The following is a 23602-nucleotide window of genomic DNA, read 5'->3' on the forward strand; positions in this document are numbered from 1 at the left end:
TATTTGAAATATTTAGCTTTATTTCAATTATCTAGCTTCATCCACATTTTCTGTTATTTGTAATAAACAGCAGTTGCTTTGTCAGAGTTACATATGCCATGTTGATCTCTAGATCAGATGTGAGTCTTTGATATATTTTTGAAGTATTTTGCATATTTGTTAATGTAGTTTTAATATTAGTAAATATGGACTTGAACACTATTAGAATATAAATATATTACATTAAAATAAACTAAAACAGATAATTTCTACAGCCAAATTGCAATAAAATCAAATAGAATAGTAGGTCAGTTATAACATATATTACATAGGTAAATCACTATGTGATATTTCAGCTCACTGGGCAGCTGGCTTAGGACCCTAACATATTATTCCAAAACCCTTTGCCTAAGGATGTGATTGAACCCTAGGCTTGTAACAGGGTACAGAAGATCAGTAAAACAAGCCTAAGAATAAAAGTATTGGGTCCTTGAGAACAACTTGAAGCTAAACTACCACCCCAATAAAAGTTACTATTGATTCTATGATCTAAGCAAACAACAAACGAAGAAACAAACTCTTTAGTGGGAAAAGAAAGCCCAAAGTTCTGCCATGGCAAGATTATCCAAGAATAAATTGTATAATTGGTAACTCCAGCTAATGGCCTCACCTTGCCAGCTGATTTATATTGGATGTTTGTAGACCTCTGATTTGTTGATGTTACCTTCATTTACTCTCTAATTTGAGCTACATTAATCTTCTCTGACAGATGTTGTGAGCACCCTGCATACTGTGTTTATTTTGACCGGAACATCTATCTACTACTAGTTAATGATAATTTTACCTTTGCTTGTTATGCACTTATAAAATCATTTGTTCATAAGCAAAACCACAACTCTCATAAATTCTTCCTGAATATGAATTCCTGAATATATGTGGATGGGACCTAGTTAAATATAATAACATACCAGAAAAGTATTGGTGGCCAAAGTACATTCATTTTTAATTAATCATCTGGAACATACAAAGAAATTGGTTTCATTATGACAGTGTTATACCTACATCATGTCGTTCCTTTTATGTTCTTTCCATCTCTTTACTTTCCCCATTCACCTGTCTTGTTCTTTTTCCTTTCCATTCTTTAGACCTCTTTATACACTAAACCCACTAAATTCAGTCTGTTTTTATGGAGAAGAAACATTGTAAATTATTTTACAGCACTAGCTTTAGTGAAATTCAAGTACTTCATATAAATTTGATCACAGAAAGGAAATTACTGAATTATCAAACATGAATAGCTAATAAGTCTTGTTTTTTGCTTTTACATTCTATATTATATACTGCATATTGTATAATATATAATCTAGATTTCAAGTATCTAGAAAATGTGAAATTTGTTATTCTGAGTCTGGCTTATTTCACTTAACTTAATGACACACACACACACACACTCACAGAATCACAGACACACACACACATATAACAAAGTATTACATATATATATATATATATATATATATATATATGATATTTTCTTTATCTCTTTATCTGTAGATGCACACCTAGGATGATGCCTTATATTGGGCATTATGAATAGAGCAGATATAAGCATGGATGTGCTAGATTTTCTGTGGTATGCTTGCTGACTTTTAATCCTTCGATTCTATACTCAGGAGAGACACAGCTGGATGGTACAGCAGTTCTGCATGTAGTTTTCTAAAACATCCTCATGTTGTTTTTCCAAAAATACTACAACAGGTACTTTCTCAACGGAGTGAATAAAGGTCTTATTTTGGCTGCATTCTTGTATTTGTTGTAATATTTTTATTTTTTTCACCAAACCATAGGGGAAAACAATGGCTGGGCAGATGAGACATCTTCTGGAAGGCTTCTTGGTGTGGGAAGACCAAGATGGCCTGAGGTACCTACATGTTGGCCACTACTGGTAAGGTCTGCCTCTGGTCAGAGGCTCCCTGGGCAACAACACCTGACTGGTCCTGGCTTCCAGAGTTCTCCTGTCCTTAACTGAATGGATCACTTTAGGACTCATAGGTTGACCACGTCTCATTCCTTCTTTTGTATTTTTATGTGGGTCACAGGCTCTAAGGTCAATGTCTGGCTCTTGATAGTTTTCAAGTATTCCATATCTCAATAAAAAGTTGTACCCCTCAGGGCATTTATGTTGATAGCCAGCTATTCTACTCTTTTTAATTTGACCTGGATCATAGGCTCTCTGGTCAGCAATATCTGACTGCTGCCTGTTTTCAATTACTCTGTAACTGTGTGTATGATTGTTCCCCTTGCAAATGGGGAGGTGGCCAAAGCCTCTTCTCTTCACACTGCTTGAAAGTTGGTCACGGGTTCTCTGGGCATTAACATACGACAGTGTTTTTTCTCCAATTTCTCTGTGTCTGTGCCACTTGGGACTCCTATGTGGATAGGGGCCCATTTCACTTCTTGTACTTTGATCTGAGTCACAGGCTCTCTGGTCAGCAAGCCCTAACTGCTGTTTGTCTCCAGTTACCCTGTGCCAACATGAATAGTTGTATCCCTTGGGAGTGAGGAGGCTTTCAAAGGCCATTCTTTTCTTCAGGCTTTTGGAATGTTGGTCACAGACTTTTTGGGAATTAACAATGGGATGTGATTTGTCTCTAATTTCTCTGTATCTTTGTGAATGTTTACGCATCTTGGGGCTTCTATGTGGAGAACGTTCCTTTCCACTCTTTATTCTAATTTCATCTGGGTCAGAAGCTTCCTGGGCAGTACCAGACGACTGCTCCTGGCCTCCAATTCCTCTGTCCTTGATGTCCTCTCTGGGACTCGTAAGTTGACCATGGCCTACTCCTTTCTTTATATTTTTATGCGGGTCAAAATCTTTATGGTCAACACTTGGCTCATGTTTGTCTCTAATTTCTGTGTATTTGAATGAACAGTTGTGCGCCTTGGGGCTTCCATGTGAAGAGCTTCCCATTTCAGTTTCTGTTCCACTTTGACCTGCATCACCAGCTCTCTGTTCAGCAAGTCCTGACTCCTGCTTGTCTCCAACTCTCCCGTAACAACTTGGATGGTCATTTCTCATGGGAGTGGAGTACTGATCAAAGCCCATTCCTCTCTTTGCTTTGTTCAGATGTTGGTCACAGACACTCTGGGGATGAACGCCTGACTGTGCTTTGTCTCCAATTCTGACTGCGATAGAGTGATTGTGCTCTTCAGGGCTGGCGTGGCCACTCCTTACTCTTGCTGGTCTGCTATGGTTTGGATCATAGGATCCCTCAGAAGAGTAGGTGGAATCACCCAGCTGGAATCTCGATGAATCTACATTATATTCTTGTACCTTGGTCAACCGATTTCTGGTGGTTTTTGGTGGGTCATCTGGATTATTTTCCAGGTTCTGGAGCAGAACATTGATGAGGGATTGTAGTTCAACTGCTGTATTATAGATGAGATTTTCTCTATCTACTACCTCCTGTAGCTCAGTAACTTGTGGGGGGCTTTCATTCCTCAAAGAATCCCCCTGCCCCTTGTATTTTGTGCACAGGTCTTCATTTTGTGCAGCATTCCATGAGATAGTTTTCAAGGAGCTTTTAGAAGGAGTGTTTCTTTTTCCTATTACATTAAGGGAGTACTGACTCTCAGTCTTGGCTGTATCCTCGAGCTTAGTGGAGCTTGGGATCGAAGGCCTTACTTTCTCAAGCATTTCTCCCTGGCTTATGTCAGATTTCAAAATAGGTGTTACTTCAGGGGGATGAAATATATTGTCATTCTTTGCTTCGATCTTATCTCTGTGGTCTCTGAACTCCCAATTATCCACACTCATGAGATCACCTAAATCTTGTGAAGTCATGGGGTTTTGGCATCCATTCTGGAAGTTAGGCAGTGAGTTTTGTGAAGGCAAGCTGACCATGGCAGTGTGAACTGTATTGGGGCCATGTGGATGATGACTCATAGGCCAGGACTGTGGCTGCTCATTTGATTTTAAGTCAATATTATTATATTCTTTTATTTTTAGAGCCAAGTCCCCTGAGTTTTGAGGGTTAGATGTTTGGAGATGGCCTTGGCTTCTTTTGGCCTCTGCAGACTCAAAGCCCTTGAGAGTGATATCAGTGGCTTGTCCATTGGGAATCTCATTGATTCCCAGACTCACCCTCCATACATAAGGTGGTTCTTCTTTTACGTCCAATGTGTAGGTTTGTTTGGCCACTGAAGGTAGGACCTTGTCTTCAGGGCCCACAGTTGTTACACTAAAACATGGATGTTCTGAGGCCACATCCTCAGACTGATTCCAGGGTACATACTTGGCCATTCCTGGGCCAGTATATGATTGCAGGATGCCTTTTCCAGTTCCTCGAATAGTCCTGCTCTCCTTTGGTTTTACTGGGAAGAAGAAAGCACGAGGCTGAACACTGTGGCTTCTCTGCAGTTGATATGGATGGTACCTTGAGAGCTCATGGCTGGCAGCAGATGGAGGGGCTCTTTGGGTTTCCTTAACTTCTGAAGATGAGTGTTCAAACAGAGGATTTCGCAGCCTGCCAGATGATACAGTTTCTACCTTTATCCCTCCTGGATCTTGGTGATGCAATTTTTCTAGTATCATGGCAGCCTTGGAGTAGTATTCAGCCTTGGAAGCACATGGTAATCTCCCTTTGTGAATCACAAAATGGTGTGTGATGTTTGATTCCAGCTTCATTTTAGTATTTGGATCAAGGAAGGAGAGGTCCTGGCTAGTATTTATAGAGAGCAGCTCATCCGTCTTCAGAGCAGGGTTCCTGGGTTCCAGACCCTTCCCAGAGGTGCTGCCTGAAGTGCAAAGCAGATCTTTGGCCCCAACCCTGAGACTCTTTTTAAGAATATCAGACTTAGCTATAGCCTTCTTTAAGGGAACTACTGTGGGCATGGATCCTGCCATCTGGCTGCACTCGTAACTTTTGGAGATGAGCATAGATGGCTGGGCAGGCTGGTTGAGTTCAGGCAGGTTCTTGCAATAACCATCACTGTTTGGTTGGGAATCTCCCTGAAGCTCTGTCAGTTCACTAGATGGGAAGACTCTGACATGGGCTCCTTGTTGTTCTCCCCCATTAATTGCCTTCCCTTCATGCTGTGGCTCCTCATGATGGTAGACCATTTGATAATGCTCAGGAAGGATGGAGGCTGACCTGATAGTTTTAGTGGGCAGGGTGCCTCTGAACATGTTGTCATTGGGCTGGCTAATGTCTGTTTGAGATTTTTGGACATTACAGTCTGCAATGTCGTTCCAATGTAGTTCCTGTTGACAGAGCTCATTTACATTTGGAAGGGATACCTGTATTCCTACCTCAGTTGTGGGACATGTTCTTCTACGGGCCCTTCTCTGGAATGAAGAAGGTGTTTGGTTTGTTACAGAGCTTGGGAGGTTTTTGAGTTCTTGGACCCCTGTCACACCTACCAAGCGTGGTGTCACACGTTGGTTCGGCAATGACTGGTCCTGGCAAAGTTTTGGAGGTTCTTGAGTCAGAGATAAATCTTCAGTGGAGTCACTTGGTTCACTAAACCTCACAGATTTTCGTCCTCCTGAGGATTTCTTGGAGACCCAGGCAGTAGCCACAACTGACTCAGAGAGCACAGTGGATATGCCCCATATAATTTGGTTAAATTTCTGCTGAATAAGAACTTCTAAGACCTTGAGGTAAGAAAACAGCTGAGGGAGGGAAAGCTGATTCAGTTTCTCTTTAGAGTACCAAAAGGGTCCCAGAGAGGAGTGCAGTAAAGGATGCTGGATAGGCCTTTCCATAGGTCCAGATGCATTCTGGGTAACCTGAACATTCCTTTGGCTGTTTCTGAAGCATTTTGCAGTAGTAGTTTTCTTCCTGGGCTTGCTATGCCCCCTCTTCAAAACCTGCTAGGTAGAAACAACACAAATGAGCTGGGGTCCCTTTTTCTTTCTTGTAGACAAGCTGCCTGCTCACTGTGCTCATGGTTAACACGAAATCCACATTTCTCAGAGACCTTCCTCTCTTTCATACTTGACTCATTCATACTGTGAATAAACACATTTCCTTTTGTCCTTGTTGGGAAAACAGCAGAAGGCGTGGTGTTTGTCACACTTACTCCCTCTATCCTCAGTGTTCCTCAGACAGGATCCCTCAGACAGGATCCTACCCAAGGCTCAGGTGATATCTATTTCCTCAGATCACAGGAGACCCAAGTCCTGGTCTGATGCTTTTGGTCTCATCACCTGCTTCACATCAGCTCAACACAAACAAAACCAAGTGCCTAAGAAGAGGGCAGATGACCTTTCCCAGAGCTTGTCCTGTGTCCCCACCAACTCAGAAATGCACTCTGTCCATAGAGCCAAGGTCCTCCTTACTGGCCTCTCTGCCACCCCATATATATGGTCTGAGAGCTTCAGTCAGACAGCTCAGGCCACTCTCACTTCTGTTCTGACTGCAGACGTATGTGCTGCTACTCCTGGAGATTTCAGCCTCCCTGTCTGTAGCTAGACTTTAGGTTCTTCTTTTTCCCATCCTTCTCCACCTCTTTTCTTCTGCCCTTTCAATTCCCTAACACTAGATAAGAGAGAAAAAAAGGATGGAGGGGGGAAAGGGGAGACGTTATTGTTAGACTATTTCCTACTATTTAGGAGGGGTTAGTTCCTTTGGGACATGTTTAATCTTGACCTTATGGATATCAACTTCTTCTTTCTTCTTTTTACACCTCTACTTAACAAACTACAAAAACCAAAAACTGATGGCAAACGAACAACAACCAACAACCAACAATCCACCATAACTCTCAAGGCCTTAGTATTTATATACCCTCTGAAAAGTCCCCAGGATTCCAAACATTACACAAACACAGAAACTATCTGCTGCTGACACTGCTAGAGCATGAGGCAAATCATAGTCAGCTACTGTGGACAATCTGAAACAACCCCATATCCTATACCTGTGATTCAAACAAAAATATATTCTTATAATTCTGTTTCTTAAAAAATACCAAAATTTTTCACTAAATCTGCTTTTCTAGAGAATGTGAAAGTAACAATCATGAACAAAAGTCTGTCTCTCTGTTGTCTGTTAACCAAGACTTTCCTCACCTTTGGGATGTTCCTTTCTCTCTCAGATGGTGGTGACTCTGGATAATCCTTCGAGAATGGGATGAGTAGGTAAAAGAGACCCACCCCACACAAAAAGGCAAAGCTCATGTCCACTATCATGGACATAGAGCTGGGAAACTTCCACAAATCATTAATGCTATTCACTAGAAGGAGAATGCTCTCCATCTTCTGAATCGCAGTGCAGCTCTCAGGCTACTGAATCCTGGAGGACAGCATCTGACTTGTCAGGAGGGCTCAGGCCGCATCACACAGCTGAGGCCTCCTCATCACAAAGGGCTACTGGCAGAAGGGAGGGTACCATGGCCCCTCCCCAGCCTCCACCCAGGGAGCCCCACCCACCTCCTGGGTTTCTCTACTCCCTCTTTCCAAATCCTGCTGCTGAAAAAGTCAAAGATATATTTCTGTTTATGTATTGTTTCTCTGCCTGAGCCCCAGTATTCTTTTACCTTCTATCTGCTTGAGTCCATGAGGGTTTTAGTTTTTGACAAAGTGGATTTCCCTATGAAGCTTGGGTTGTTTCTTAGGGATTCTTACTCTTAGGATGGTTTCTGACTGCACATCCAGATCTCTTCATTCTGAGGTCATAGATTATCTTTTTTTTCCAGTAAATTAGTTTTTATTAATTGTTTTATTTACATACATTTCAAATGTTATCTGCCTTCTCTGTCCCACCTCCATGAAACTCCCATCCCATACACCCTCACCTTTGCCTCTAAGAGGGTGTTCCCTCACTCCCACCCCCACCCACCACTCAGCCCTATAGTATCTCCTTTCTCCGGACATCATGTTTCCTCAGGACCAAGCACACATCCTCCCACTGAGGCCAGATAAGGCAGTCCATTGCAACATATGTCGAAGAAGCAAGGGACTGGCCCATGTGTGCTCTTTGGTTTGTGGCTTAGTCCCTGGGAGCTCTGAGGGGTCTAATTAGTTGATACTCCTGTTCTTCCTATGGTGTTGCAACCCATTTAGCTCCTTCAATCCGTAAATCTTCCAGTGGGGTCCCCAGGCTCCATCCAATGTTTAGCTGTGAGTGTCTGCATCTGTCTTAGGTGCTGGCAGAACCTCTAAGAGGACAGCTATACCAGGCTTGTGTCTCTCAAGAACTTCTGGGCATCAGCAATAGTGTAGAGGTTTGTTGTCTGCAGATGGAATGCATCTCAAGGTGAGGTAGTTTCTGAGTGGCCTTTACTTTATTCTCTGCTCCATTTTTGTCCCTGTGTTTTCTTTAGACAGAAAATTTTCTGGGTTAAAATTTTGAGATGGATGGGTGGCGATCCCTCAACTGGGGACCCTATCTATCTACTGGAGTGGTGTCTTCAGGTCCTATTACCCTGCTGTTAGGCATTTCAGCTAATGTCATCCTCATTAGGTCCTAGGAACCTCTCCTAGATACATTCCTGGTATCTGGGACTTTCTAGTGGTTTCCCTATTCCCTACCCCACACTGCTGAATATTTCTATACATTCTCCTGGTCCTCTGTGCCTCTCTCCTGTTTTCCCCCATACCTGATCTTTGCCACCCCTTTTTCTTGTCCCCCATCCCAATTACACACAAGTCCCTCCTTCCCTCTGCCTTCCATGATTATTTTATTCCCCTTCTATGTAAGATTCAAGCATCCACAATTTCGTCTTCCATCTTGTTAAGCTTCGTATGGTCTGTGAGTTGTATCCTGGGTATTCTAAGCTTTTTTGGCTAATATGCACTTACTAGTGAGGATATACAATGTTCTTTTTGATCTGGGTTACATAACTCAATTCATGAGCACTGGCACATTTTTTCAGAGTTCCATGATTTTTCTACAAGCGCCCACTTTGTGGCACACAACAATCTGGAGCTCCAGATCCACAGGTTCTTAAGCTGTCTTCTGGCCTCTGGTAGAACCAGAATGCACATAGTGCAGAGATTTGTAAGTAAACAAGTATGAAAATATTCAAGCACCCTCCCTGTGTGTGTGTATGTGTGTGTGTGTAAATGAGTGTGTAAAATCCTGCTCTAAATATAAAAAAGAGTAATTATCATCCAAATGTTTTGGTAAACATTGCTTTGTTGAGACTGTGAGGAGTAAATATGTTTTACCTACTGTTAATTTAAATTAGTTCAAGAGGCAGTAAAAGGAAAATATCTGAAAAATAACATAAAAGTATTTTTTTTGATTTAGCAATTCCACTACTAATAATGTATCCATAAGATACACTAGTAAATGCCAAATGGTACGTGTAAAATTTATAGTCATAAAATAATGGAAAGAAAATCATGAGGTAATTAAATATCATACAACTCAACCATACAATGTCATGTTACACCAAACCATAAAATGAAGAATATCTCTGAATACTTTCATGCAGAAGTGGAGGCTTTATAGAATAGGACAATTGAGAGAGAGATGGTTAATATTAATTTTTTAAAGAAAAATATGTTAAAATATAATTAATATGCAGTTTCATTTATGATTCATTTTGTTTCTAGAACACGATAATTGTTCTTTAAAGAGATTACTCTTTGCTTGCAATTATATAAATTATTTATATAGGTTCAAAGTAAAATCTTCAAAACAAGTTCTATTTAGAGAAGTATATTTTCACTTGTCAGCTTCCCCCCTTTTTATAAATTTAATAATAATTTCATTTTTATGGTTTGTAGTTATGCCTTGACTGAAATGTATCTGTGTATGTATATGAATGTATTGGTATAATATACATATTTGTACATATTGCATTTAAAACTATAGAAAAGGTTACTTTAAAACACAAATTCTTAACAATACATACAAAGTAACAAATTTTGGTAAGAAAATGTAAATGCTAAGCAAGCAACATGCAAATAAGTAATCCCCTTACTTGTTTTCAGTAATCTCTTATTCCAGCAGTCCTTGATTTGTTATTGTAAGCTTGTTCTATCAGTTCTGTGGGTTGACTCAAATAAATGTTTGCTTTGGCTCGAAAGCCAGATTTGACTTGAAAGAAAGGACAAATCAGTGTATAATAGTTTCCTACACTGACAGGAACAACTAATTATAACTTAGTGACCTAAAATTAGCAGGTATTCTACTAAAATCCTTGGTTGAAAAAGTCTGCCAACACTCTGCCCAAATCAAGATCTTGGTGAGATTCTACTCTAAATCAGTTTCATTTCATTTCATTTCATTTCATTTCATTTCATTTCATTTCATTGTTTGTGCAGCTACATGCCTTGACAAGTGGTCACAATGGTCTCGTTCTCCTGCTTCAAGTCCAACAATGTAGCATCTTACTTTAACGATCACTATTTCAAGTCTCTATCTTCTTGACTCCTAATGACACCGATGATAACATTTATGGCATAGTCAGATAATACAAGGTAATCACAAATCTTGTGACTTGAATTATGTATGTAATGTTCCTTTGTTGTATATAGCCTTTACATTTTCTGGGTTGGTCATTCAATAGCAAAACACTTTTGTGGCTCTGAATTCAATCTTTGTTATAGCAAGAAAGTAAAACGTAATAACAAAGAAAAGCACAACAAAAATTTCTCACATAATCTCAATTTCTATAGAACATGACATAGGATCTTCAAGAGTTGCTATTAATTTACTATATATAGCTAGCTTTCTAACTAAAAATAGGACAAATAAACCACATGTAGACTTTATTACCCTTTTGATACAATTAAAGTCTAAATTTGTTATTTTGACACTGTAGAAAATTTCATTTAAATAGCATCTTCCCCAAAATCTCCAGTCTCGTGTGAATTAAATGCATTATACAAATCAGACATTGAGAATTTCAATATGACACATCTGTGGTTAAAATTCCTATTTATGAGCTAACAAAGTTAACACTGAACATATTTCTTCCTTGAACATAGTGGAGAGCCAAGCATAGAATAATAATTATAGACATTATCCCTTTCAAAAAGAGGAAATGAACTGGGAAAATAGTTCAGTGGGAAAACCCTTACCAGGAAATCCTGAGGACTAGGCTACACATTCCCTGAACTCACTGTGGATAGAGAGAAACACAAAAAGATAGTCACATAGATATTATAAATGGCTTATATTTTGAAAGGCAGATAATAATTTGAAATATGTAGGATAGATCAGCAGGTTTGAATATTTGGAAAAAGTCTCCTTGCAGCTCTTGTCCACAGGCAATCATGAGGTACATTTTTACTTCCTCAGTGAGCAATGGACTATTTCCTCTTAAAAGTTCAGCTAACTCAACAAGGTCTCTTGGCTCACCTTATGAATCCTCTACTGATTTACACTCTCTGCTAAATATCTGTATACAACTACCTAGACAAGGTCCTAGATAAAGTACTTTTTTCCCCCTCAAGTTATTTAGTCATGTGTATGGGAACTGTATTCACCTTGAGTTCCTGGGACTTAAGGACGGAATGGCTTAAGCAATGCTCTTTTACCCTATAATCCTGTCATCTGCATCTATGAAGACACCCTTAGAAGCATTTTGCTTCTCTTGAATGATATGATGTGTTCATTGTCCAGCACCTTAGTTAGGCTGCCTCCTTTCTGTAGAGATTATTGTTCCACCTTCATTTGGCTTTTCCAGCCTCATTGACAGTGCTTCTAAAAATGATGTACTCTCCGTTTCATTCTCTGTGAGCCCAGATGAGCCTTGTTTACTTGATTTGATGGGTTATGTTCTCCCGATGTCTCCTATCCCCTCTGACTCCTACAGTCTTTCTTCCTCTTTTTCCATATGGGTTCCCAAACTGCAAGAGGGGGTACCGAATATAGACCTGCAATTTTGAAGTTCTCTCCATAAAATCTGCTGGGTGTCTTTGAATCTGTTCCCAGCTGATGCTGGAGGAATCTTCACTTACGACATGTAAGGACAAGACATCAATCTATATGTATATGTCTTAGTGGTGATCCACCTGGATTCTTTGCTGAACTTTCCTTAAAAATTTGCATGTCTAATTTTGGCTGTTGCTGAGATTGCTGAACGAACTCCTGAGTTGCTCTGTTAATCTCTTCAACACTGGAAAACATGTCTGGCTTAACCCTAACTTCCTCATTAAGTCACATTTTCAGTGTATCTTTCCATTTACATGTATATATAATTATAATATAATTTTTCCAAAATTCAGCTAAATCATACTCAATAGTTCTGTCCTCCATTTTCCCCCTCCTTCTTTTCATATGTCCCATAAACACCAAGAATAAAACAGGTTAAAATTTAACATGGTTTTGTAAACATCCTCATCTACATACAGACTTAATATTTAAAAGCGTTGTATTTTTTGACCTGTAGTAATTAATTCTACTCGGTCTGCTTAAATACTTTTAACATATTTAATTTCCTTATTTTTCTACAAAGTGTCTATAATTAAGATATTTTCTAAGATATTTAACATGATGTAATCTTTCTCTATATCATCTCTTACTTCACTTTAAACCCTCACTGGCAGAGTGTTCGATGTCTGTCTATCAGTAGCTCTCTATGCTCAGATACTAGAATTTTTCTATTATCTTCTTCAAATGTCTTTCAACCTGTCTCTTCTACCCAATTTCAAAGCTATGTCAGCTTTATAGATATTTAGAGAGTAAACCAATAAGGAACCCCAAATTGTATTAGCTTTATTTGGCCATAACATCAATCTACTGCTAATAGTGTGCTTTAAAATGCACACACAGACACACACACACACACACACATATACACACACACACACAAACACACACACACACACACACACATATACACATAGACACACACTTATTCTCCTGGAGGTTTGGAGGTCAGAAGCCTGAAAATAAAATCACTGGGAGAAAATGACACTTTTGAAGAGATATGTTTTCTCATAATGCCTAGTGTAGAAATAGCTGCTGGAATTTTCTAGTTTATATAAGAACTTCACAATCTATAGAATGGAATTAGATATATTCCAATAACCTAAGACAGAGATAATCAGAACAACTGGATAATGACTAGATTGTGATTTCCAAGTATCAATTATACTATAAAAAGAAAAAAAATCACCAAAACAAATGTGGTTCATTCTAAAATTAGGAATAAAAGTACACAAAACATAGTTGGGATAAGTTTCATGCCAAATAAATTAAGACAACAACCAGATTATGTAGTTCTTATCAAAAGAAATTCAGAGCTAACTATAAGGATATTGCATTATTCACTAAAACAGCTTTCATTGGCATAAAGCATTAACTCTGTATCTATCTGTCAAAGATACTAGAAAACTTCATGACTAATTAATCATACTTAATAGGCTATTGAGAAACTAAATAAACATTTGAGAGTGGCTTAATACAGGAAAATTATCTCTTCTTGAAGAAAAACTGAAGTTGAAGAATCATTGAATAAAGTTACTGTTTATAAAATATGCTGGCTACCATGGAGACATATAAGCAAAATTATCAGCTTCACAAATCTCAGTGAAAATAATATTTGAGGAAATGCCATTGGCTCATCACAGTACTGAGGGAGAAATATCTACATTATTCTCATATTGTGCACAGTTCTCAACAAAATTATGAATATGTATATAACTGAACAGATCTATTAAGTTGGCATACTTGGTACAGACTAAGTAGTTCAATAATGGCTGATTGGACAGTAGATAGATTGATAAACTAACAGCTGCTTGGTCCATGAGACTTAATGCCTCAGCAGAGCAAATCTAGCACTGAAGGTCTGGAGGACTCCTAGTAAGCTATTAGAAGCTGGGTTCTGATGTGAGTGAAGTATGTTGGCAGCATCCACAGCAGATGAATTTATCAAGGGTCAATGGTTAGCAGACAAAAAGCTGTAGTGTTTCCTCAGACTTCCTTATATCTGGACTAGTGCTGGAAAATGCTACTCACTGTGAGGGAGAGTCTTGGTGGCCTTAGTTATTGCTTTCAGCAAACAACCATTAGAAACTTATATAGATGAGTGTGGCTTCTTTGTTTGAATTGACAATCTTATTTCATTGATTTGACAATCAAGTTGTCAACTAAAGTTGACATTACTAAGCTCATCCTAATGAGTTTGTGATGCTGAGAAATACATCTACTGTACATGAAATATGTCTACTGTATTTCCCATCAAGACTCTGTATGCAATAATAATAGAAACTAATAGAAATGTCAGATGTGGGAGGAATGAAGGCAAGTTACTGAAAGAGTCCAATTTAGATGTTAGAGTAGTTCACAGAACACTGACCCTGTGGTCCTAGTATGTAAAATATAAGGAAAGGAACTATAGATTAAATGAAACTTCTAAACCATAGCTAATCTGCCAATTGGTAAATACTGGTATGAAAAATAGATATAATAATACTATTAGGCAAATTTAATACTAGTTATTTGATCGTGTGAAGTAATAATTGGTGCAGGTGAAAAAATCCAACTGAAATAATACATATCAATGGTTTATGAGTAAAATAAAATATGAGATCAGTTGCATCTTTATTCTGAAGATGTGAAAATTGCATAGGACATAGATTAATCTCACTTTATATATTCCTTTCTTCTGCATTATATTTTCTTTTGAGGTGATTCAATGATTCTTTAAGCAGAGAGAATTATTACTCAGGCCCCATAACAACTTTTTTTTTTTGATAAAAAGCTTCCTTAAATGCATTATTTTCTTCCAAAAGTCTCAGAAGATTTGGGACTCTTTTGATTCTAGTGTCAGCTTAGAATTTATTAACTGTGTGATCATGGGAAAGATACTGAATTGTGTACTGTCACCTTACAAGATATACACTGCTAGCATAAACCATGTAGAATTTATATTATTAATATTGCATGAGAAGAAATATGAAATTTAGGTGAATACAAAGAACATCATACAAAACTTTCAATAAATAGTAGTAGTTAATATAATAAATACCTTTACACTAAAATAACCATTGGATGATAAACCATATGACCACTGTGCTATATTAAATTTTGAGAACCCAAATATTTTTGGAGCATAATTTTTCAGTTCAGAGTGATTGAGACTGTCATGCTGTTTCTGATGTCAGATATAACTTTCTTGGTTTCTGCTGAAGCAAGCATTCTAGGGAGTCCTGTTAGCAGAGAGAATGGGAAGTAAACACTAAAATGTGACAGAGTGGCTTTCATAAATATGCTAGTGTCTGGGGTGGGTTTGAGGGTGCCAGGAGATCTGTTTGGGAACAGGTTTGGTAACTGTGAGTACTTCCTTGGAAAAGTGTGAATTTTTGTTGGCTATCTTTTGTGTATATATATACAGTTGGGTCTCATAATTAGGAGATATTGTGTTCTAAGGTATCATACAAACACAGAAGCAAAGAATGCTGAACATTGTTCCTAGAGGAACTACTTTGTAAGACCCTTGAACTGCTTGACACAATGTTTTTACCAGAAAAAATATACACAGGGCTGGAAAGATGGATCAGCAGTTAAGAGCAGATACTGCTCTTCTCAAGAACACAAATTTGATTGATTTTTATTGTATTTTTGTTTTGAGAATAGATTTTTTCATGTATTCTAATTGTAGCTTCTTCTCTAATATCTCTCAAATCCACATTCTGTACTCTCACTAGAAAACAGACATATAATAATTGATGATGATGATATTTCCTATAATGATATGAATAAGAATAATAAAACATAAAATAAAAACAAATCTGAACCCAAGTTTGAATCCCAGTACCTTTGATGAGCGTCTCTCAACAGATTGGAAGTTGAAACCCAAGGAACCTTACTCTTGCCTCTTCACTCTATAAATACCTACAACCACGTGACATGTACTCAAGCTGATGCAGACAAAGCAATTTTTATAAAATGAATACATAACTTTGTTTTTATCTATTTTTATAACCTGAATCTTAGTAAATATACATGTCTGATACGCTGAGTTCCTTCTCACATGTCTGAAAAGGCTAGCAGCACCTAAGAACAATATTCACAACCTTCTTGTAATTTAGAATGATGGACAAGTGTTCTCCGCATTCTATCTGAAAGTTTGATGCAACTGGATACTTTTAGCTCCCACCAATAGTTGATTTTTTTCCTAGTGCTATTTGTCTTCCCTCCAACTCTAGACTGTGATCCTTAGCTTGAAACAAGCGGACCTCTCTTTCTCTTAGACTGTACTTAGACACAGCAGTGAGGAAAGCTCACCAATACAGCATTAAATATTTGTAGCACTCAATTAAGTGACTTGGAGTCAAGCTGATTTTTTTTCTCATTTACTATCAAACATTTTTTTTTAAATAGTTGAGAAGCTACAGCTTAAGAGTGCTAGAACCCCTATTTAAGGTAATTATCTTCTTCAGACTTTACCCCATATGTTACATGCCATGTGTCTATCCACAGATTCTGAAGAGAACGTGAGTTCTCTGAAACCATATACAAATCCCCACATTTCCACATTAAATTTATCTTAGCTCCATATAAGTCACAAAATCGTACTTATTAATAGAGGTACAATGTTTTATAGAGTCTATTTGCTGGAATTTTATGTCATTCACTGTATGATATTTAATTTAAAGACTGGGACAAGTATGTTCTTCCTTACCAATTTGGACTTGCTACATTTTGAATAAGAAATGCCCCTTTAGGCTCTTATCCTAGAGACTTATTCTCCACCTGGTACCACTATAAACTAAGATAGTGAAATTTAAGGTGGTACATCCTAGCTGAATGTTGTAGGTCCCTGACAATAGCTCTTATAGATATATATTGTCTCAGTCTTTCTCAGCATCTATCTTTTTGCTGGCTGACATCAATTTTTTTTTCTCCACTATGCCCTTCTGCTATGATGTTCTGTTTCACAACAAGATCCAAACCAGTAGAGCAAACCGGACATCAGGCACCCTCTTGAGCCATGTGCCCATATAAATCTTTTATCCTTCAAATTGGATACTCAAGTCTTTTGCCACAGTACTAATACTTCTTCTTTCTTATTACTCTGGCTAGTTATTCTAGAACTGTGAGTAGTAAAATTAAGCTTCTTTTACTTTATCACAGAGTTTACAAGAGGAGTGTTTTAACTTTAAATCAGATTTTATGATCACGGTGTTACCCTGAAATATGGACTTCATAAGTTTTAAATATGTTCCTTATTATGTATTTTGTTGAAGTTTCAAACTATGAACAGATGCTAAATTTTGTCAAGTGCTTGATCAGTGTCCATATACATAATCATGGTGTTCCTGTTAATTTAATTACTACATTTTATTGCATTGTTTAAGTAATGTAAACAAGACAGGTCTTGCTTCCTGGGTATAAATGCCTTGGAATCATGTTGAGCATCAATTTGCATGTATTAGTAAAGATTGGTATTACTTTGTTAAGTATTCATGTATCTCTGTTCATCAAAATTATTAAGCGTAGATTTGTCTTCTTAGAGTGTCTTTAACTGGCTTTGGTTTCAGGGTGATAGTGACCTCATACAATTCCTTTGGAAGTTGTAATGGCAGGAATTTTGAGTTTGTCATAATAAAGTGAGTGCTATCATATTCTGCAATACTGGAAGTACATGGGTGACCGGTTAAATGATCCTGCTAAACATACTTCTTTGTTTGCTTAAAAATATTTACTAAATTGTAGATAACAAAGATAACCACTTTTAAATAAGTGTATTAACTTAGAAAACTAACAAATTGGCTTAATACATCAGTGATTATCCTCAACTCTTCCTTCTCTTTGTATTCCCATAACATAAAAGGTAGCCAGGCATGATTACAGATACCCGTATTTCCAGCTTTGGGGGAAAAGAAGGAGGGGAAAGAAGGAGGGTCAGTACAATGTCCACCTCTGTTATTTAACATGTCCAAGGCCAGTATAGGCTAACAAAGATTCTCCTTGTCTTTAAAATCTTAGATACATTAAATCAACATACAGGCATGGACACTTACCTCATTTTGCTAGTGCCCATACTGCTTCATGTCTATATCACCAGCTTAAGTAGTTATTTCACTGTTTACTAATCTGGAATTGTCCCTGTTTTTCTATTTCTCTTTTCTTTATCGGAATTTACCATTAACTTATGAAATATAATTCTTTATTCTTTCATCAAATTTCCTAAGTGGTAGTTACACCTCTCTGCAAATTATTGTCTAGAAGAGTTTAAAAATGGTATTAGTTAGCTTTGTCAAGTTGATAGAGTCTAATTTTTTCTTGAAGGAAAATATGAGCTAAAGAATTTGTCCATGTCAGATTAGATTGTGGGCATGTCTCTGGGATTGTCTTGATTATTTGTTGATGCAGGACAGCCTAAACCAATTTGATCACAACCATCTTTACGTCGAGGGTCATGAGCTGTGAATGAATGGTAGTGAAGCATAAATACAAGATGAATGAACCAGAGAGTCTGAAAGCAATGCTTCTCTTTGTTTTCTGCTTCAAGTTCCCATAGGAGCTCCAGCCCTGTCTTCCATATGGAAGTGCAAACTAAAATAAAGTTATCCACTCCCAAGTTTTATTTAGTCAGTGCTTTAACCCAACAATAGAAATGAAACTAACTCTGTGGTGGTGGTGAGCAGAGAAGTAGTCATTGTCAATCCAATGTTCTCACTTACTAATCTGTTTGAATTTGGTAATCCACCAAGATTCCATTTTAACAAGTTGTATGTTTCCAGGAAATCCTTCCTTTCCTCTAAGTTACTCAATGTATTAGCATAAATTTCCCACAGTAGTTTCTTACAATATTTTGCATTCTATTTTGTCCATTGGAATGTTTCATATTTGATTTCTGATTGTCTTTGAGTTTCATTTTTTCTCTCAATCTAGTGTAAATACAGCTTTTATTTATTCAGATGGAGGAATAAGATGAGAACTTCACCTAAGCTGTGTCAATATAGGGCTTAAGCTGAGACAAGAGTATTTCTTTCTCTGATCTATCTAACCCCTAGGCTTAGACCTGAAAGATTCTAGCCTCCCTGCAGTCTAATCTTCCAAGCTGGCTGATTCAATCGTCCTTCTTCTGGCTTCTGACTGAATTGCTTTGTTTGTCCTCATACTGTCTTTTTAAATATGTTCTAGTCTTCTGGCTTCTTATTCTTTGACAATTCTGTTTTCACCTGTGTCTAGTTTGTTCATTCTGTAACCTATCTTTTTAAAATGACTTCACCTCTGTTTAGCTTAGCTTGTTCTTTCTCCAACTTGTCCCTGAAAAACCATCCCAATACCTCTCTCTCTCTCTCTCTCTTTCTCTCGCACACACGCATACACACACGAACACACACACACACACACACACACACACACACACACACACAATCACCATTTGTATCTTTGTATCAAACATATTCTCTCTCCCTGAGCTGCCCATAAGCAGTCTCTCTTTCATGTACTGTTCTTGTAAGAGTGGTTATATCTTATCTCTGACTAATTTTGTCAAATGTTTCTCTGATTTGTCTTGTTGTCTGCTTCTCAGTTAGATATTGCTTTCAACTATGGTAACTCCTTTCTACAAACTAACCTAAACTTCATTGTTAGGGATATTAAAGGTGTGTCCTAAGTGCATGTGTGTATTGCAGCCAGATCATACTGTAATCCAGAGTATGTCTGCTTTCCAGCTGGATTACATTAACCTGGAAGTTCTTTGAGTGTGATGTCTTGCCAGAACAGCTTTTTTTTTGCTGGATTAAAATTTCTCTAAAATCTAGAAAGATGTTTGTTGATTGTATTTAACTCTTTGAGGGATCAAATGTTGTTTTTTAAACTCATTTTTGTTTTCTTTATTACTTTTTCTCAATTTTACATATTTCTGGTCCACCATTCATAATTCTCTACTTTATACCATTAAGCTCATTTTGTTCATGCTGTAGGTGTATATGTATGCTATTTATTTAGGTGATTCCTTTGTTTTGACTTGGTGCTATAAGTTGCTCTCTTAGAACTGTATATGTACTGTGATTTTCTTGATGGAGTATTGTGTCTATGTTGAAGTTCTTTATCACCATTGTCTTTGGATTTCTTAATATCTGCTCAATATATTTAGCAGTTTAGATGTATCAACATATGTAAGCAATTTATAACTTTCGTTTGATTCAATCTTTATTGTTTAAGTACTATTTATGACCTAACTGTGTTCCCTATAGATATTTTCAGATTTGAAATCTGATTTGTATGATATGATCATAACCTCTTACATTTCATCATTTACAAAAAATACCATGTCCACCCTCTCATCTACAGCTTGTATGCCTTAAAACCTGCAATAAGCCTATTATGTATGCTGTTAGATAATTATTTTATATAAATATACAAAATGTAATGTTTAACATTATATATTATATAGATACAGATTAATCTAATTATTATATTATTGTTTAATATTAGGTAAACACAGATATTATTTTTCATCCAGATCTTCTAAGATGATGTTTGGAAAGATGTAAGCATACATTGCTTCCTATTCCTTACGGTTCTTTCTTTTATCAGAGTACACACTATACACTCCGTGTGGTTTGACTAGATCTTGTATACCACAACTTTCAGAGTCTCTTTCTCATTTGTTTCACTAACTGGATAAATTAAAATGAAATGTCTAATTTCAGAGATTTTTTTTCTGTAATAAATCTAGTAGTGAAACTCTCTCTTTAGTTCATAATATTTGTCAAAGTGAATGACTGATGTGGAAGAATGGAAGTAGATCCATACTTATACTACACAGAACTCAACCTCAAGTGATTCAAAGACCTCAACATAATACCAGATGGACTGTATCTGATAGAAGGGAAGAATATTGAAGTCTTTCACAGGAAAACACTTTCTCAAAAGAACACTGATAAAAAATGCAATAAGTAAAGTATTTAATAAATTGAAACCTATGAAACATAAAAACATATATATGGCAAAGAACATTGTTATGACTGACAATGGAAAATGGAAATGATTCTTCTCAACTAAACATCTAATAGAAAGGTAATATTTGAAATATATTTTAAAACTCAAAAAACTAGATATAAAAAATACCCAAATAACTCAATTTAAAAGGGGGACAAATCTAAACATGGAATTTCTAAAAAGAGGTAATTCAAATATCTGAGAAGCACAAAAAAAAAAAAAGTTCAACGCCCTTAGTCATCAAGTAAATGAAAATCAAACCTACTTTGGGATTTCATCTTACACCAGTCAGAATTGCTAAGATAAATAAAAACAAATGACAGTTCATGCTATCAAGGATGTGGATTAAGGGGAACACTCATCCATTGCTGCTGAGTGAAAATTTTTATACTCACTATTGAAATTAGCTTGATGGTTCCTCATGAATATGAGAATCATTTTACCTTAAGATCCAGCTATACCAGTCTTGGGCATATACCCAAAGGATACTTCATTTCACCACAGAGACACTTGCTTAATCATGCTCATTGCTGTTCTACTTATAATAGTTGAAAAACTGGAAAAAAACTAGATTATTCTCAATATATTGTTTTATAAAACACTGTGGTACATTTCTACAATGGACTATTACTCAATCATTAAAAATCTAAATCATGAAATTCACAGTTAAATGAATAGAGCTGGAAAATAAATATTCTGAGTAACCCAGACCCCCCCCAAAAAAATATGGCATTTATTCACTTATACTTGAATGTTATATATTAGCTAGTACCTCTTCAATAAACAAGCTACAATTCCTAGAATGACAGAGGTTAGGTATAGAGTAAGAAAATGGGTGATAGAGTTACGGATGAATCTCTCAAGGAATAAAAGTCTAGACAGTTATGGATGGACAAATGATGTGAGGACAGGGATAGTAATATCATATGTAGATCAGGAAGAAAGAAGGGGCAAGATTGGAAATGTAAGGGGGGGAGCTATAACTACGGGCCATTTCAGGGGTTTTATAGAAACCGAATTCACCAGATGCTTCCTAAAATAGACATGTGTATGAAAGTGGTCTAAATGAAATTGCCGAAAGAGGAATTCCAAAACTGGAAATCTCCAAATGAAGTCTCCAGTGGCATGAATATTTACATCTAGCTGGCTAGTTTGTCAAAAGGGGCCCATAGGAACCACAAAATAGCCCAATAGCCAAGGCTAATGGTTGTTCTCTGCAAACTGGTGGTAAAGAACTCTTACTGAAGACAACACCTACATAAGTCATTGAAAACTGAGAAGCTAAGCTCGCCCCTCTTAGAGACTTTACTATACTGACTACTATTCAAGTTTCTGGAAGGTACTCTGGACATTATCAATGGTGAAAGAACACCAACCCAGCTAGAAACTCTTTGATCTACAGTTGTGACCTGCCCCTAAGAAGTACTGGGGTGCCCTGGTTGGTTGGTATTGTTGCTCTCCCCATGAGGCCGCAATTCCCTTCAGATCCTTCAGTCTTCTCTCTAACTTCTCCACTGGGAATCCCATGATCAGTTCAATGCCACCAAACTGGGAGCACATAGGGAGGGACCCATGACTCTAACTGTATATGTAGGGGAGGATGACCTTGTCAGCCATAGGTGGGAGAGGAAGGCCTTGGTCCTTGAAGGCTGGATGCCCCAGTATGGGGGAATTCGAGGGTGAAGAGGAGGGAGTAGGTGTGTGGGTGGGGACACATCCTCATAGAAGCAGGAGGAGAGGGGATGGGATAGAGGGTTTCTGGGTGAGGGGGGAATGGAGAAAGGGGATAACATCTGAAATGTAAACAAAATACCCAATAAAAATTAATCTAAAAAAAAAGGAGAAGTGATGGGGTGATAGTGGCAACAAGCTTGTGGTGGTAGCCAACCAGTATCTGACTGGATTTAAATTCAAGTTCACAAGGTTGAACTAATCCCTGACATTGCTCAGGTGGCCAAAAGACTAATACCAGATATGCCAGGGACTTAGGGAAAAAACCAATCCTACTGTTCTGCTAAAGGAATGTATCCATGAAATGACTCCTAGAACATTCACCTCTAGTCATAAATCAGTGACTTGCTCAATAATTAACAGGAAAGCTTTCTTCTGCAATAAATAGAAACAAATACAGAGACTGACAACTGGAAAATATACAGAGAGTAAAAGATCTTGGAGAGTCCTAAATAGGATGTTTCTGTCTAATCTTTCTTTTGGGACCTCAAAGAACCCAGAAGCATAGAATGCTGAATGACTACTAAAGGCATAGAAGAGGAAGAATATCAAGGAAACAAGACGTTCCAAAGATAGCAGAACTGATGTATATATGAATTCACAGGTTTTGTGGCACTGTGCACAAGGACTGCATTTCTGCTCCGTATGATATATCAGTTCTGAAAGAAGACTTGAACATAACCTCCTCCCCCATCTCTAACACAGAAACTGTTTGCAACTGATAAGCTCTCTCCAGTGGTGCCTCACTGGGAAACTCTTCAAGCCTCATATCCAGGAGTAGATGGCCAACCTGCCTCCCCCTTCCCCCTTCAAAAGAAATTGAAATCCCTTAGCATATATATTGTCTCACACAGTTTTGTGTGTTTGTGGGATTCCAGTCTATGCAAATGAATGTCTCCTTATCTGTATGCATTTCTTGTATACTTGTTTATCCTTTTCTATTTTTCTTCTGTTTGCTTGTTTTATCTTTCCTATGACAGTTTTATTTTATTTTGTCAGTAGCCCTTAAATGCCTTTTGATATTTAAG

The 23602-nt window shown here is 37.4% G+C and overlaps 1 protein-coding gene across 1 annotated transcript; it reads right to left on the bottom strand.

Annotated features, from left to right (window-relative positions):
* Window positions 1-1904: 1904 nt before the first annotated feature.
* Window positions 1905-7237, bottom strand: LOC114621031 (spermatogenesis-associated protein 31A6-like). The gene is given in 3 exon segments (XM_028767189.1): window positions 1905-1988; window positions 1991-5851; window positions 7052-7237. Coding segments are annotated over 3 exon segments (4131 nt in total).
* Window positions 7238-23602: the final 16365 nt, after the last annotated feature.

This window comes from Grammomys surdaster, unplaced genomic scaffold (assembly GCF_004785775.1).
Source record: "Grammomys surdaster isolate TR1022 unplaced genomic scaffold, NIH_TR_1.0 171, whole genome shotgun sequence".
NCBI classification, from domain to species: Eukaryota; Metazoa; Chordata; class Mammalia; order Rodentia; family Muridae; genus Grammomys; species Grammomys surdaster.